Source organism: Etheostoma cragini, chromosome 13, assembly GCF_013103735.1.
Source record: "Etheostoma cragini isolate CJK2018 chromosome 13, CSU_Ecrag_1.0, whole genome shotgun sequence".
Classification (NCBI taxonomy): Eukaryota; Metazoa; Chordata; class Actinopteri; order Perciformes; family Percidae; genus Etheostoma; species Etheostoma cragini.
In genome coordinates, this window is record NC_048419.1 from 13,971,553 (window position 1) to 13,985,141 (window position 13,589).

General features: G+C 39.6%; 2 protein-coding genes across 2 annotated transcripts; one reads left to right on the forward strand and one right to left on the reverse strand.

Annotated features, from left to right (window-relative positions):
- The first annotated feature begins 70 nt into the window (after positions 1-70).
- chordc1b (cysteine and histidine-rich domain (CHORD) containing 1b) lies at positions 71-7,444 on the forward strand. Its single transcript, XM_034889064.1, has 11 exons — positions 71-262; positions 2,898-2,947; positions 3,025-3,081; positions 3,236-3,396; positions 3,851-3,951; positions 4,262-4,320; positions 5,048-5,118; positions 5,330-5,435; positions 5,646-5,765; positions 5,873-5,935; positions 6,251-7,444. Exons 1-11 carry the CDS (start codon positions 199-201, stop codon positions 6,425-6,427), a joined length of 1,029 nt encoding a protein of 342 aa, XP_034744955.1. The 5' UTR covers positions 71-198; the 3' UTR covers positions 6,428-7,444.
- Positions 7,445-8,135: 691 nt separating this feature from the next.
- On the reverse strand, positions 8,136-11,847 carry LOC117954992 (tyrosinase-like). The gene is made up of 5 exons (XM_034889063.1): positions 10,913-11,847; positions 9,465-9,681; positions 9,027-9,174; positions 8,763-8,944; positions 8,136-8,550 (listed from the first exon to the last, which is right to left on the reverse strand). The coding sequence occupies exons 1-5, from the start codon at positions 11,732-11,734 to the stop codon at positions 8,285-8,287; spliced, it is 1,635 nt and encodes a 544-aa protein (XP_034744954.1). The 5' UTR covers positions 11,735-11,847; the 3' UTR covers positions 8,136-8,284.
- Positions 11,848-13,589: the final 1,742 nt, after the last annotated feature.

Sequence of the window (13,589 nt, forward strand, 5' to 3'; positions counted from 1 at the left end):
ATTGGTTAGGGTTAGGGTAAACCAATCAGAGGCCAAAAGAGGCGGGCCACGATGCACGTCCTGTGACGTTTATTGGATCCGATCTAGCATCTACTCTCGCGCTCTGTCTCTCTCACATACACACACACACACACACTCAAGCTCTTAAGTGGTTAGTTACAATTCTGGCCACCAGTTAAACTTGTTCCATTCACCATAATGTCCGTTTTGTGTTATAATAAGGGATGTGGACAGCGATTTGATCCAGAAAATAACCCAGACGGTGAGTAACGTTATAGCTAGCTCGCTAGTATTTTAACTGTCGCTGAACCCCAAACGTTACCAGTCTGTTAGCAAGCTAACCTCTGATCATCTGGAAATTTCTATAGCCAGCAGGCCTCCTCGGCCCATGTAGCTAGCTCACGTTAACTTGACATTACTGTAGCTGACTGGACCCAACACAGTAAAAACGTGTTTCATCAACACTTACAACTCAAGAAGCCAATAACACATGGGCTTGCTGTGAATCGTGAATATGTTGTTAGCATGTTAAGCTCCACATTAGCAGGTTAACTTTGAGACTGCAGTGCACCGGGGACAGGACACAGTACGTCGGCTTGAAGTTTCAGAAACACGAGATTCACCGTCTTTACTACATGGAAACTACAGCATTTTTTTATTAATGTTATCCCATAACCATGTCACCAAAAGTGCAAAAACAGCGAAATCACTTTTTCAACAACTCGAAAAACAGACCGGATTAAACAGAGTCACCGGTCAACATTGAGGTTCAGCTTTTCAAGGTAACGTTATCTCACTGTATGGAAATATCCATCCCATTGGTTGTTTTCCAACAGTCTTTGGGTTGTCAAGCAACGTAAGTTCCACATGAAATAAATGCAAACGAAGAAGAGACAGAACCACTGCAAAAAACTATAACACTAAACTGCAGAAAACAGTGAGATAGGTCGGATAAAGATATGTTTGAATAATCCTCACAGCCTTCCAGACACTACAGTGTCGTACGTAAGGAAACGTAAACCTCCTGATAGAGTAGGTGTGTTATTACAGACCTTTATATGTATGACACTTGTGCCCCTAAGCTAGAAACCCATAAGGGATGGGAATAAGTAACATATATTCATAAGATAGTAATATTCTGTAGTACAGTACCAAGCGATCCTATGCCTGAGGAAAGTCAAAGTATATGTTGAACCCACGCTGTCTGCAGCCATATAAATTTATGAAAGTGAGAGCTGTATCCTCAATAATCAGGGGCCTCATTTAGAAATCAGGACATTTGACACACACCGTCGTGATGTGTTTACAGTGGTTATTCCTCATTGAAACAGTAGCCAAGTCCTTAATTAAATGTAACACAAGATTCCTCAAGAGACAGGCATTGTGAACCCCCCACTCATCATGATCTAAACAAATTTTTCCCATCACATTGCCTTTTTTCATGTTTGATGCCATGGTTAAGTTGGTGTCAACAGGTTTGGCAGTGTATTAGGGTAGACTACATCATCTTGTTTTTATGTGAGAAACTATGAATTCTTAACTTTTAGCTAACACACAAATCATTAACATCTGCAGTACCCCAACAATACCACTAGAGGATTCACTCGCCAGGTTGCAAAGGGAGATCATTTGAATGATAATTTACTTCTTGATCTTGAGTTTCCTTACTTAAGAGAGTTTGTTCATAAAATTATTTTTTAATGTATTCAAAGCCACTGATCTAAATCCAATTGATAGTTCGATAGCTCCCATGACAAAACCTCAATGAGTCACTCATTTCCTTTTATTAAAAATGTCCTGTCTTCATATAATGGGCTTCATTAAGTATCTGGTGATGATGAGACAATTCCTATGTCAATAGATGCTACTTTCAAATAATGTAGAGTACAATATTATCTTTAGAGGTATCTAAGAGGTGTATCTTATGCTATTTTATAGGAGAGGCACAGCTATGTCTGAAGGCAACATGCTTGATTTATGGCATTGCCCAGACACATTTTTCCATTGATTCTACAGGGATTTGTCTTTTAGGGCAGTTCCAAAAAGAGAACATTTAAAAAAATCATGCTGTACTTTTCTGATAAGGCAAATATTAAGTGATGCATTATCAAAAGTTCTGATTGTATGTTATTGTCAAAAATCCTCATAAGTTTTTGTATTCATAGAAATTGGTCATATCAGTTTCAGATATTTTTTGGGGACCGGTTTGACTTGCATGTTGCTGATATTCAGCCTCAGCAGAAAACCTTCTCTACAAAAAATGGATTTAAATAATTATTTTCAATGCATTTTCTAATGCCCAAGTAAAATACACACATGCCATATTACAATATCCATTTCATTAATTTCAGGCGATATCTAGTCTCATATCACGATAGCAATATATTGCCCAGCCCTAAGAGAGAAAATAAATACATTTTTATTTTGTATTTCATCCTACAATCTACACAGTTTTCTGAAGGCAGCATCAGCCATTACTGACCCAAGTCTTTTGAGATGTATCCCACACATAAAAGGAGGATCAAATGCAGACATCACTGATGTTGTAGTGCTTCATCACAAAAGGGTTGGTCCCCGTCAAACAGTTGAAAATGACAATAGATCATTTGTAGTTGTTGATTCTCAAAATGCCTTGCCATATTCAGAAACTATATTTCTACAATTCTACTTACTTGTCGTTCACTAAAAGATGTATTTCTGCCACAGTGAGCCATTAATTTTGTAACTTGAAAACTGAAGGTTTTGTGTCCTTAATGAAACTATAATTCAATAAAAGTAGGCCAGAAAAGTCTATAAGTCAGGTTGCATGTTATTTGATGCTCTTGTGGCTACCCATGTTTCCTTTATTACCACATTTATTTCTCTAAATTAATCAAAGTTGTGGTTCTTTTTTACAGATGGTTGCACCTATCATCCAGGAGTCCCAGTATTCCACGACGCATTGAAGGTAAAATGCCTGAAAATGCACAGCTAGCTTGTGTCTTGTAATCTGCTCAATGTTAATGTCTGTCTGACTTTCTCCAGGGATGGTCCTGCTGCAAGAGAAGAACCACCGACTTCTCAGACTTTCTCAGCATTGTTGTAAGTTTTAGCTTCTGTTTTAATCCATACTTTTATTCCTCAGTGGTTGTGCTTCCATTGTCTATTGTTGTCATAGGCATTGACTGCCACCTTTGCTGTGGCCATATTGGCCTGGTTACGCTGTGAGTCCAACCCAATGACTTCTCCTCCGCAGGGCTGTACAAAAGGTCCCCACAACAAGGAGAAGCCCCCTGAGCCGGTGAAACCAGATGTGACATCATCAGGAGAAAAGAAAGAGGCTGATGACCAAAAGCCAAAGTTTAACGAGTACATCATCTCCGCACCAAGGCCTCAAGAGGCGATAAGCAGGCCCAGGTTGTACAGTTGGCTTTATACATACTTTAATCAATATTGTAGGAATACCCTAAGCTCTTATTATTTTTGCAACAAAGCCCCTTTTAAATTAAGCAAAAATGTTTTTTGGAGATACAAAGATTTTACCAAATCACATTTAAAAGGGGAAAAACAGGCCAAGAAGGATACACTTTCCTTCATTCAGTACATTAGCATGGCTTTCAGTTTAAAACTATATATGTATCCTTATTATCCTACGTGCTACATTCTGCATCTAATAATTCTGATTTAGTGTCAAATGCATAAAAGGGCAGGTGTAGTTATAGTATCAGAGGTATAAAACCAGCCTGAATACTTCTCTAGTTGTTTACCCTGGATGCCTCTCTTCGACGTTAACTTATTTTTTTTTTTTAAATACCTTTTGTTCCTTCCTTTTGTTAATGTTTCTTGCCTAATAGATTTGTTACTGTTACAGTGCTGATGAGCCGTTGGTGAGATTGCAGCATAATGTCTCTACTTCACTGAAGCAGGCTCTGGAGAGACTGAAGCTTTCTGAAAATGTGGCAGAGAAGAAAGGTGGGAACATAACTTTATCTTCACCTTCTTTCTCCTCTTAACTCTTCTGTGTTTCTGGGTTTTGTCCTCTTCATCACGAACGACATCCATTACGTCCACTTTTTGTTACAGTAGACAGGAAGGTCATGTTGACGGGACCTTAATGGACAGGCTCTGGGAATTTGCTCCACCAGTGTCATTCACATCATGGCGTTTGAGTTACAGCTGACAGGCACAGGACAACACATCACAACTGTGGAGGCCTTATTTAGATGCTGTTCAAAGCATCCAAGTCAATTATTTGTCTCTTTGTGTCCCTCTGTTTTTCTAGAGGATGAAAATGATGAGATCAAGATTGGGACATCTTGTAAAAATGGAGGATGTACTCAAGTAAGTGAATGTGTTATGGGAAAGACATTCGTAGTCATAAATGCTCATGGTGTTAAAATTAGTAACAATAAATCTCTTTATCCATACCTCTGGCAACAACAGTTTAAATGTTTACATTCATTTTGCTTTAAATTCATTCTGCCTTTAGGGTTAGGGTGAAAATGGTGGATTCTGGCAAATAAGTTCCCACTAAGCCAAATTCAATTAACATATTTGAACATATCTATGACAGATGTCATTAAATAAAAACATAAACAAATCATGAAGATAATGCCCCAAAAGAGCTCATTGCTTTGGGTAAGGTGAAAATCAGACAGTTCCTTTACCTCCTCCACAGTGTTTGCTCTGAGACGGCTGCAAAGCAACATTTTTTGCTCAAGCTAATCTAGCCTGTCAGAGCAGAAACCCCCAAGATTAGAACATAAATTGTAAAGAAGATTGGCATTGACAGGTTTTGTAGGAGCTTGGCGTGGGACTTTAATGATTTACATAATTGCACGTTAACTGATCTGATGGAAAGCCATGAGATATGCTCTCAAGGGCTGCCCACTTTTTATGTGAATATTCATTTAGGATCTTGGTAGTATCTAAATGAGAATATTTTAATTTTAACAAAGTTTTTATTAGAGAACAAGATATTAGTCATTAATCCCTATTTGTATTTTTGATGGCAAAAATCATCCGGTTCAGTCTTTTAAACTAGACTTGTTTTCCTTGTTTGTTTTAGAGTTTCGATGGACCTGCAAGCGATTCGGATGTATGCCTATACCACTCTGGATTTCCCATCTTCCATGAAGGGTAAGTACTGAAAAACTCTCCATCTATGCGTTTCACTGTATTGTCATGAAATGGTAGATATTCTGTAACTGTAAACTGTAAAAGAAACATAAAGAGCAACACTGATATTTTCCTGTCTGTCTTCCTGTTTGTCTTGTTCATTGGTTCACTTGAGTGACAAGTTATTGACTGCTAAAAATCTCGCGGGTGTTTGTCTTTCCTGCATCTTCAGGATGAAATACTGGAGCTGCTGTAAGAAGAAAACCTCTGACTTTAACACCTTCCTCTCTCAAGAGGGCTGTACCAAGGGAACACATGTATGGAGGAAAAAAGATGCGGTAGGTGTGCTCGTTTGACAGCGAGTGTTCATTTATGTGTGCTGGTCCATGTGAGAAAGCCTCAGCTGTGGCTCCATCTAGTGGTGTTGGTGAAAACTTGCACAGAGGACGACACGCTTTGTGCTTGAGACTGAATGGCTGCATTTTCATTTGTGTCTTAAAATAATCAAACACTGGCTCCAATGTGGTTTATTTGAAATCTCCATGCAGGGTAAGAAAGTGGTTCCATGTCGGTTTGACTGGCACCAGACAGGGACGCAGGTCATCATCTCTATCTACGCCAAGAACGCTGTCCCAGAGCTGAGCTATGTGGATGCTAACAGCACCACGGTGAGGGATACCACTAGTCTGTCAGAGGATTTCTGTCCATATCTAACTGCTTAGTTTTTGTGATTGTGTCCTATTCTATCTAATTATTCTTTTATTTTCTCTTTCAGCTTGACATCCATGTTATATTTGAGGGAGAGAAGGAATTTGTGCAGAAAATCAGCTTGTGGGGAGTAAGTGCACCATCACTTTCAACCTGATGGAAAAAGTCTAATAACTAATACCACAATATAACATACTTTCATGGACAATATTGTATGTTTTATTATTTAATATTGAGCTACTGAGCTGAGAGGTCTTTGCTGTCAGGTTTACAAATGGCAGTAACTGGACTTTGAAAACAAATGCCCAGCTATAAATCAACCCCACATGACTTGATACTGCCCATAACTCAGTTATGTTAGCCGACCAGCTAACCTGTGATCGCCTTATACCAAAGGAGCTAAGCCATCTTTGTCACACTCTCTCTCTCTCTCCTTTCCCTGTAGGTGATAGATGTGAGTAAAAGCATAGTGAACATGATGGCCGCCAAGATCGAGGTCGCCACGAAGAAGTCCGAGCCCATGACATGGGCTCGTCTGGACCTTCCACCCCCGCCCCTGCCCAAGGAAGGGGAGAAGGAGACGGAGAAAGAGGAGACTGATAGCGAGGATGAAGATGAATGATGAGGAATTAAAATACAAACGGTGTGTATTTTTAGCTGAATCCAAGGCCACGCAGTCCATTCCTTACCTCTTTTTGTCTCTTTTGCTGCCATGGAAGTTTGGCCTCTACTTTCAACATTTCCAGTGTTTTCTTTTTCATTCTTAGTTCTTATACATGCAAACATACTTGCCTTTTTCCGGTTTTCTTGACTTTTGATCCTTTTGTCGGTCATTATATATGCTGGAATGCTACAGAATCTTCAGGTATTTCTTTTTTTTTTGTTCAAGTACTAAATGATAACGGGAACACTGACTTTTGGCGGATTTTTAATCTAAGTCAGACTATGACACAGTTTTTAGTTGCACTGAAACCCCCTGGAAAATAACACCACCCAATGGGATAGTCGTCAGGTGTGACCATGATTAATCTCAGACCCATAAAGCATTTCATGTGAACTGCTCATATCAAGTCGTCATAATGGACCACATTTGTAACCATCCTCTATTGTATCTCTATGTATGTGTGGCAATGAAGCTGCTGTATGTAGTTTGAGTAGGACATTTGGATCTCTAATAGTCCACACTTGTTTAATGGAGGTTATTCTGAATAAATTGTGTTACAAGACACAACAGTTCCTTGGGACTCATTAACTTAGAAATTAAGATGTTCTGACTACTCAGCCTTTTCCAGTTAAAATAATTGATTTGCTCAAAGTTCTTTTTACATGATTATTCCCTTCTGTCAATTTTGTACAAGTTTTGCTTCTAAATGATCAACGCTGTAATTGTCTCCTCATTTCTTGTCAAAGCAACCTTAGTTTTAATATTGAGAATGTACTGTAATATCAAAGAATGCCGATTGAATACAAAGTATGTTTCGGCAAAGTACTGTATTGTAACAACGCTATGCTTGACAGCATGTCTCAAGTCTAGAGTATATGAAGTATGTTTGGCCGAATGACACCATTACCTAAGGGTACAAAGATTAGGTAACCAATTCATCATACCAAAAATAGACTTTTGTGTTGAGCTTTTAAAGGTGTGGTGTGAATATTTCTGAAATTCAGTGTATGCAGACCAAGTTTGTTAAAGTGGTATTAACACCTGACTCTTGCAACAGTTGTCTGACCTTGTGAAAGAAACACTCCTCTTGAATTGAATTGTGAGTATGTGATTGCAGAGACTTTTAAAAATGTCAAAAGGTTTTCAAAACTGTTAACATAACTTTAAGGTTAGAATATTGAATTATGTCACAATCCTGTGGAGATGTCTCAGACCTTGACATCTATGCAGATATTATCACTTTTTTTCTCCTTCCAAAAGCATGTCTAACACCACAAACATGAAAAATCAGATTAAATGTTAACCATAATGTGGTTTCATTCAAGTCCCACACAAAGATAATAAAAGAAAGTGCCCCAAGGCTTTTTTACATTTATCTGAAGAGTTTGTGTTTCTTGTTGTGAAGAGCAATGGATGCATGTAAAAGATAGAATGTCTTAATAAATGTCTGCGTACATGATTGGTGCAACACAGCAGAACCTTATTGTTAAGGTAATTACTCAAAACCATTTTGAGCCTAGAGAATAAATGGCTCAAAAGTAATGGAACACTTGCATAACGGAAATCATACATGTTACACTGAAAAGAGCTCGAATTTAGGCCTACAAGTTGAGGCTGGAACCTTTAACATGCCTCTTAACCCTCTTAAGAAAATGTCCTACATGCACAGTTTTGTAATGTTTTAATACAGTTCAAATACATTGCCAATAACAAAGATTATAGACTCATTACAATAAGCCAACAATGTATAAATTGCTGTGCTTTACTATTAAACTTCATAGATTTATGCATCACTGCACAGGGCTGACTGTGCCTTCAGATAGTTGTTTGGTAGTTGTGATGTTTGGTTTCCTCTGTGTCACTGCTCGAGATAAGTGGCTGTCTTTCTGGAAGAGCAAATGTGTTTTTCCATTTGCTCATGTGCAGCCAAGACGACCCTCCGTATCGCCGTTTTGCAGTTAGGACGGCAGCCGCTATGGTCACTGCTACAATTCCTCCACAGAGCCCTGCAAGCAGCAGCCAGGGCCACACACCCTGCAATTCCTCCAGGTAAGGACGCATGGACTCTGCTAGTCTCTGGTCTGGAAAAAAAGATAGAAGTAGTCACAGGAAAGTAGGCAAATGTTTGAGTTTACTCAAGTAAAACAAGGGTAGTAAGTAATCTAAATCTGAGTCGGCTAAATGATCATTCCTTTACAGAAAAACTTGACTTAAAATAAATTAAACAAATAGATATCTGAAAATGCATTTTTGGGGGGAAAACCAAAAATAGAAAAGCCCCATTAGAACTTACTCGCATTTAGCAGATACGAATATTCATATCCGAGGTCCTTGCTGGAGATGAAGAACTCTCTGTTTCTGTAGAGGGGTATGAAGGGCACCATGTGGTACTCCCTGTTGTGCCCAATGGGAGCATCCGATTCTGGATATTGGGATGGAGGTGGTCCATGTCTCCTGAGCCACTGCTCATAAATGCTTTCATAGAGAATGAATGATAAGTGCAAGTGTGTAAATCTAATCAAATTCTAAAATGTGTGCCTGTGTGTGTTTGTCTCACCTGTCGACAAAAGCGTGGTGGAGAAGGAATATGGGGTCATTTGCTGAGCCCTGCACTGAGGACATGGATCCGTTCATGAACACATGGAGAGCAGCATGCATGCCCAAACGAGAACTGTTTCCTAACCCAGTCTTAGGATCCCCAAATCCTGCAAAATAAGTGTAGCATTACCCAAGGTGGCAGCAGCATTTGTTGTTGGATATTTTGTCATATTTAATAGCATTCATTTTTATTTTTCATTGACAATATGAAAAAAAAAGATCCAAAATGAATACAGTATTGCATTTTGCACAACAGTTTCCTACAATAAATAGATGGTATAATGCATTAGTTAAACCAAACTCTGTTTGTATGTTAGTGTGTGTGTGTGTTTGTGTGCATATTTGTGTGTGTGTGTGTGTGCGCGTGCGTGCTTGCGTGCGTGCGTGCTTCTCTGACCTTCCAGAGTGTTCCTGAAGCTCATGTTGGCACCGCGGTCCATGGCTCCGGTGTCATAGTTGGTCAGACTGAGAGTGAACTCTACATCTGCGGAAGTTGGTAATCGTTCAACCAAATTACGGTTGTGGTTTCCAGGGTTACGACGCAATGGGCCTTCTTCCACAGCATCACATAACACACCCCTGTCATTGTAGTCCTCTGCTTGGGAGCACAGTACCTGTTGATGGTTGATTTTTTTTACCTGAAGTTGGTTACAGCGTTTGGAAATAACCATTGCAATGATATCATATTTAATGTGTTATTAGTCTACTGTCAATGTAGATGTCACTGAAGCATGACAAACCTAACTGTGAAAGCATTTTTGCAATCCTCAAAACCAAATCTGTTGTTTGTTTTTTCAATTTAATGTGTGTTTACAGTATTTATTCATTCAACAATAGGCAAGTGTGTGAGTGATCAGTGATGAGTTAATTTCAATGTCCTTGCATTTCATTGATCTTTTAAGTAATAATGCTTAGCATAGGCAACAATTCAGAACTAAATCTTAATTCAACATGTTATCTGAAAAGTGAACCACCCATACTACTTATACTGAACAAAATTATAAATGCAACACTTGCCCCCATTTTTCATGAGCTGACCTCAAAGATCTATGACTTTTTCTATGTACACAAAAGGCTTATTTCTCTCAAATATTGTTCACAAAACTGTCTAAATCTGCGTTAGTATCTGGTGTTATGGTTAGGGTTCAACCGTGAAAAAGGGCCAGACGCCATCAAATGAGAGCATTTGCCCACTCATGTCAGTTACAACGATGAACTGCAGCTGCACTGCACCTGATCCTGACTGATTTTTGGACCCTTCCCCCCAATTCAGTAACATTGCACATTTTAGAGTGGCCTTTTTTGTGTCAACCCTAACTGCACGTGCAGGGTTGACATATTCTTGCACATTCAATAATCTATCTAATCAACATCTTCATATGCACACCTTTGAGGTGGATGGATTATCTCTGCAAAGTAGAAGTGCTCACGAACACAGATTTAGACAGTTTTGTGAACATTATTTGAGAGGAATAAGCCTTTTGTGTACATAGAAAAAGTCTTAGGTCTTTGAGTTCAGCTCATGAAAATTGGGGGCAAAAACAAGTGTCGTGTTTATAAGTTTGTTCAGTTTATATAGACTTAAACTATTGAGCTCATGACTTTATGTAGGCTAAATGTGTTATATTGAATCCCTACATTTTACCTTTACACGACTGTATTATTGTTTATTTTTTATTTTATAGGCCTACATATTTATTGAGCATTGTTGGAGGAAACTTAAGTTAATAAATGACAAACAACTTTGATCTTTATATTTTTACTGTAGGCCATCAGAAAAGAAAAGAAAACCGAAGGACTAACTCTGTTATCCCCCCAGGACAGACGCCAGAGGAGTTACTTTACCTTCCAAGAAGAGAAGACCGAGCCTGGGCTGAGAAGACTGGGATCCAGGGAGCTCCGGTCCCCCATCAGTTCGTTTGTGCACACGTCACATTCCTGGGCGTCCCTCCAGTCCCAGTACGGGATGGTGAAGTCCATGTCTCCGGTCAGCTTCCTGATCTCATGCTCCCACTGCAGCAGGTATAAGCGGTGCCACGGTAGAAACGCAGGCGCCCAGTGGGCAAAGTCCACATCGGTCCACACATTCCCCGGTCCGCCTAGCAGCGCGTTCCGGGACACATAATAATGTATCCAAACAAACACATCATACAAAGACACATCAGCGAACATCGGATTGGAACCGTTTTCCATCTCCTGGTAGGTCCCGGTGGCCACAACATAGTCCCTGCTGGTCGTCTGCTTGGCCAAGTTCAGGTAAGACATAAGTCTGAGCCTCTCTGCCCGGGACAGGTGAAATATGTTCCTCCTGAGAGACTCTCTCCTGTCATTGCAGTTTACCCCGAAGTAGCCAAACTTACAGTCCGCGCAGTTGAAACCCATGAAGTTCCCTGCGCACTGGCAGGTCCGGTTGTAAAACACCAAGGGCCACTTCTCCCTGTCGTCCAACCCGGAGAAGGGGTACTGCGGCCCGTCGGGCTGGTCCGACACCTCCACATCCCGGCAGAAACCCCGACCAGAGCTGGCTCCGCAGGGCGAACCGTCCCCTTCCCAGGACGGGCAGCATTCCTTTGTGCGTAAAGCTTCCCGTGTGGCACAGAGACGGGGGAATTGTTGATAGGAGGGTACAAAACAAAACATTAAACTAATGATTGTAAGTTCCAACATTACATCAAGGTTTTACTTTCCACACGGAAAGTTGGCTTGTCAGTGCACGGTCCAAGTGATTATTTCACAGGGATTTTTTTTTTTTTAAGTTTTCTCCGGGCACCCCCTCCTTGTTGAGCCAGTCACATGATAGTCTTAACCTCAGGCTTACCACATTCATGAGGGGGGCAATCATCCAAAAAATTCAGAAAATTCTCCTTACAGAGAAAGCTAAGTTCAGTGAACCATTAATATAAAGGGATTTGTAATAATTAGGGACGAACAAAAGTTAAAGGGGATAGGCTACTCATTCAAAACATTAATATAGCAGCAAACAAATATGTAAATATATTGGAATAATGACGTCGCGAGCAGAGAATGAAGTCACATATCTGTGTGTGTTGCAGCCTAATCTGAATTTCTGTGTTTGTTTTAATAGCCAGTTTTGGTGCATGTGAGCGTAAAAACGTAGATTTAAGGTAGGCCTATTGGGGAACTGTGTGTGTGTTTTGGAGGCCAATACATTATCATAATGATAGCATACAAAAATAATCCGTACAGTCATAGAGGCATACGAAGGCCTGTATCTGGTGAGAACTGAGGGCCACACTATAGCACACATAAGTTTCAATGAGTGTAGTGAGTTTCTGCTGGAACACAGTCTGCTGTCGAGTCATGAGAATAAAACAGGCGTAGCTCATGTTCTCTCCTGACACACACACACACACACACACACACACACACACACACACACACACACACACACACACACACACACACACACACACACTGTTATTCCTGGCATTATGGGATTATAACCACAGAGTGAGAGAGACATAGAGGGTAAGAAGAGAAATAAAATAAACATATAGAAAATTCTATATGAATTAAATTAATGTGTTACTGTAGAATTAGACATTACAGACCTACCTGTATTTCTTTTTGTCTCCTTGTTATATAAGAAAGTTAAGGGCAAATCAACAGTGGCTATCCACAAAGTAACCGTTAACCCTCAAATGGCCGACATATTTACACACTGCATGGATGTGTAACGTAATGAATAACATGCCTGTCAGAATTCAAAGATTTAAAAAAAATGCCTTAATCTATATCTGAAATATTTTTGTTTTAATTGTAATTGCAAATTTGACAAAACTAAAACTCTCGTATTATGCTTTTTTCCAAAGTGTTGCCAAAGATTTCCTTTAATCAAATCAAATTAGTGGAATTAGTCTTTTTTGACTGTGTGGTCATATGACCCCAGACCACTGTTGGTCATTTCTTACAGTGTAAACTAATGCTGGGACTTAAAACAAAGGATTCACAGAGAACAAGTTCCTGGGAAAAGCCTGACAAAGCAAGACATTTCTCAAGGCATACATATTTACATCTGAAAAATGCTTTCTCAGAAGAAAACTTTGTTAACTGTAGATTGATTGAGATTCCTCAGTACTACCTTCTCACATGGTTCTCTACACCTGAGGCCAACCATTCCTGTGATTCAATATTTCATAGGAATAAACATCAGGGAATATCACGTCTAATACACTCAGCCTGGGACAGGTGAAATATGTTCATCCTGCGCTTTGTTGAGTCAGTTACATGCCACCTGACCTCAGTGTAAAGCTTACTTTATGAGGGGGGAACACATGTAAACAGCCTAGATTGTGGTCTATGACACATCCAAATACTGCAGCCAAAAAAAGGCATTACTCAAAAATTCAGTTAAGCATTTTTTATTAGTGGCTTTGTAATAGGCTTTGGGGGATAATCAAAGTTAAATGTCCACTTACCACTTATATTATGTAATGATAGCCACCACCACAAACACAAATCCTGTTAAGTCACATAAAGACATGTGAAGGCATCTATCTGA

Bases quoted from the DNA above. Each gene is read 5' to 3' on its own strand.
- chordc1b (XM_034889064.1), top strand. From the start codon at position 199: ATGTCCGTTTTGTGTTATAATAAGGGATGTGGACAGCGATTTGATCCA. The intron at 3,082-3,235 runs GTAAGTTTTAGC...TCTCCTCCGCAG, and splicing joins CAGACTTTCTCAGCATTGTT to GGCTGTACAAAAGGTCCCCA. The intron at 4,321-5,047 runs GTAAGTGAATGT...TGTTTGTTTTAG, and splicing joins AAAATGGAGGATGTACTCAA to AGTTTCGATGGACCTGCAAG.
- LOC117954992 (XM_034889063.1), bottom strand. From the start codon at position 11,734: ATGTTGGAACTTACAATCATTAGTTTAATGTTTTGTTTTGTACCCTCC. The intron at 9,682-10,912 runs GTAAAGTAACTC...AACCATCAACAG, and splicing joins CGGTCTTCTCTTCTTGGAAG to GTACTGTGCTCCCAAGCAGA. The intron at 8,551-8,762 runs GTAAGTTCTAAT...CTTTTTTTCCAG, and splicing joins TTCGTATCTGCTAAATGCGA to ACCAGAGACTAGCAGAGTCC.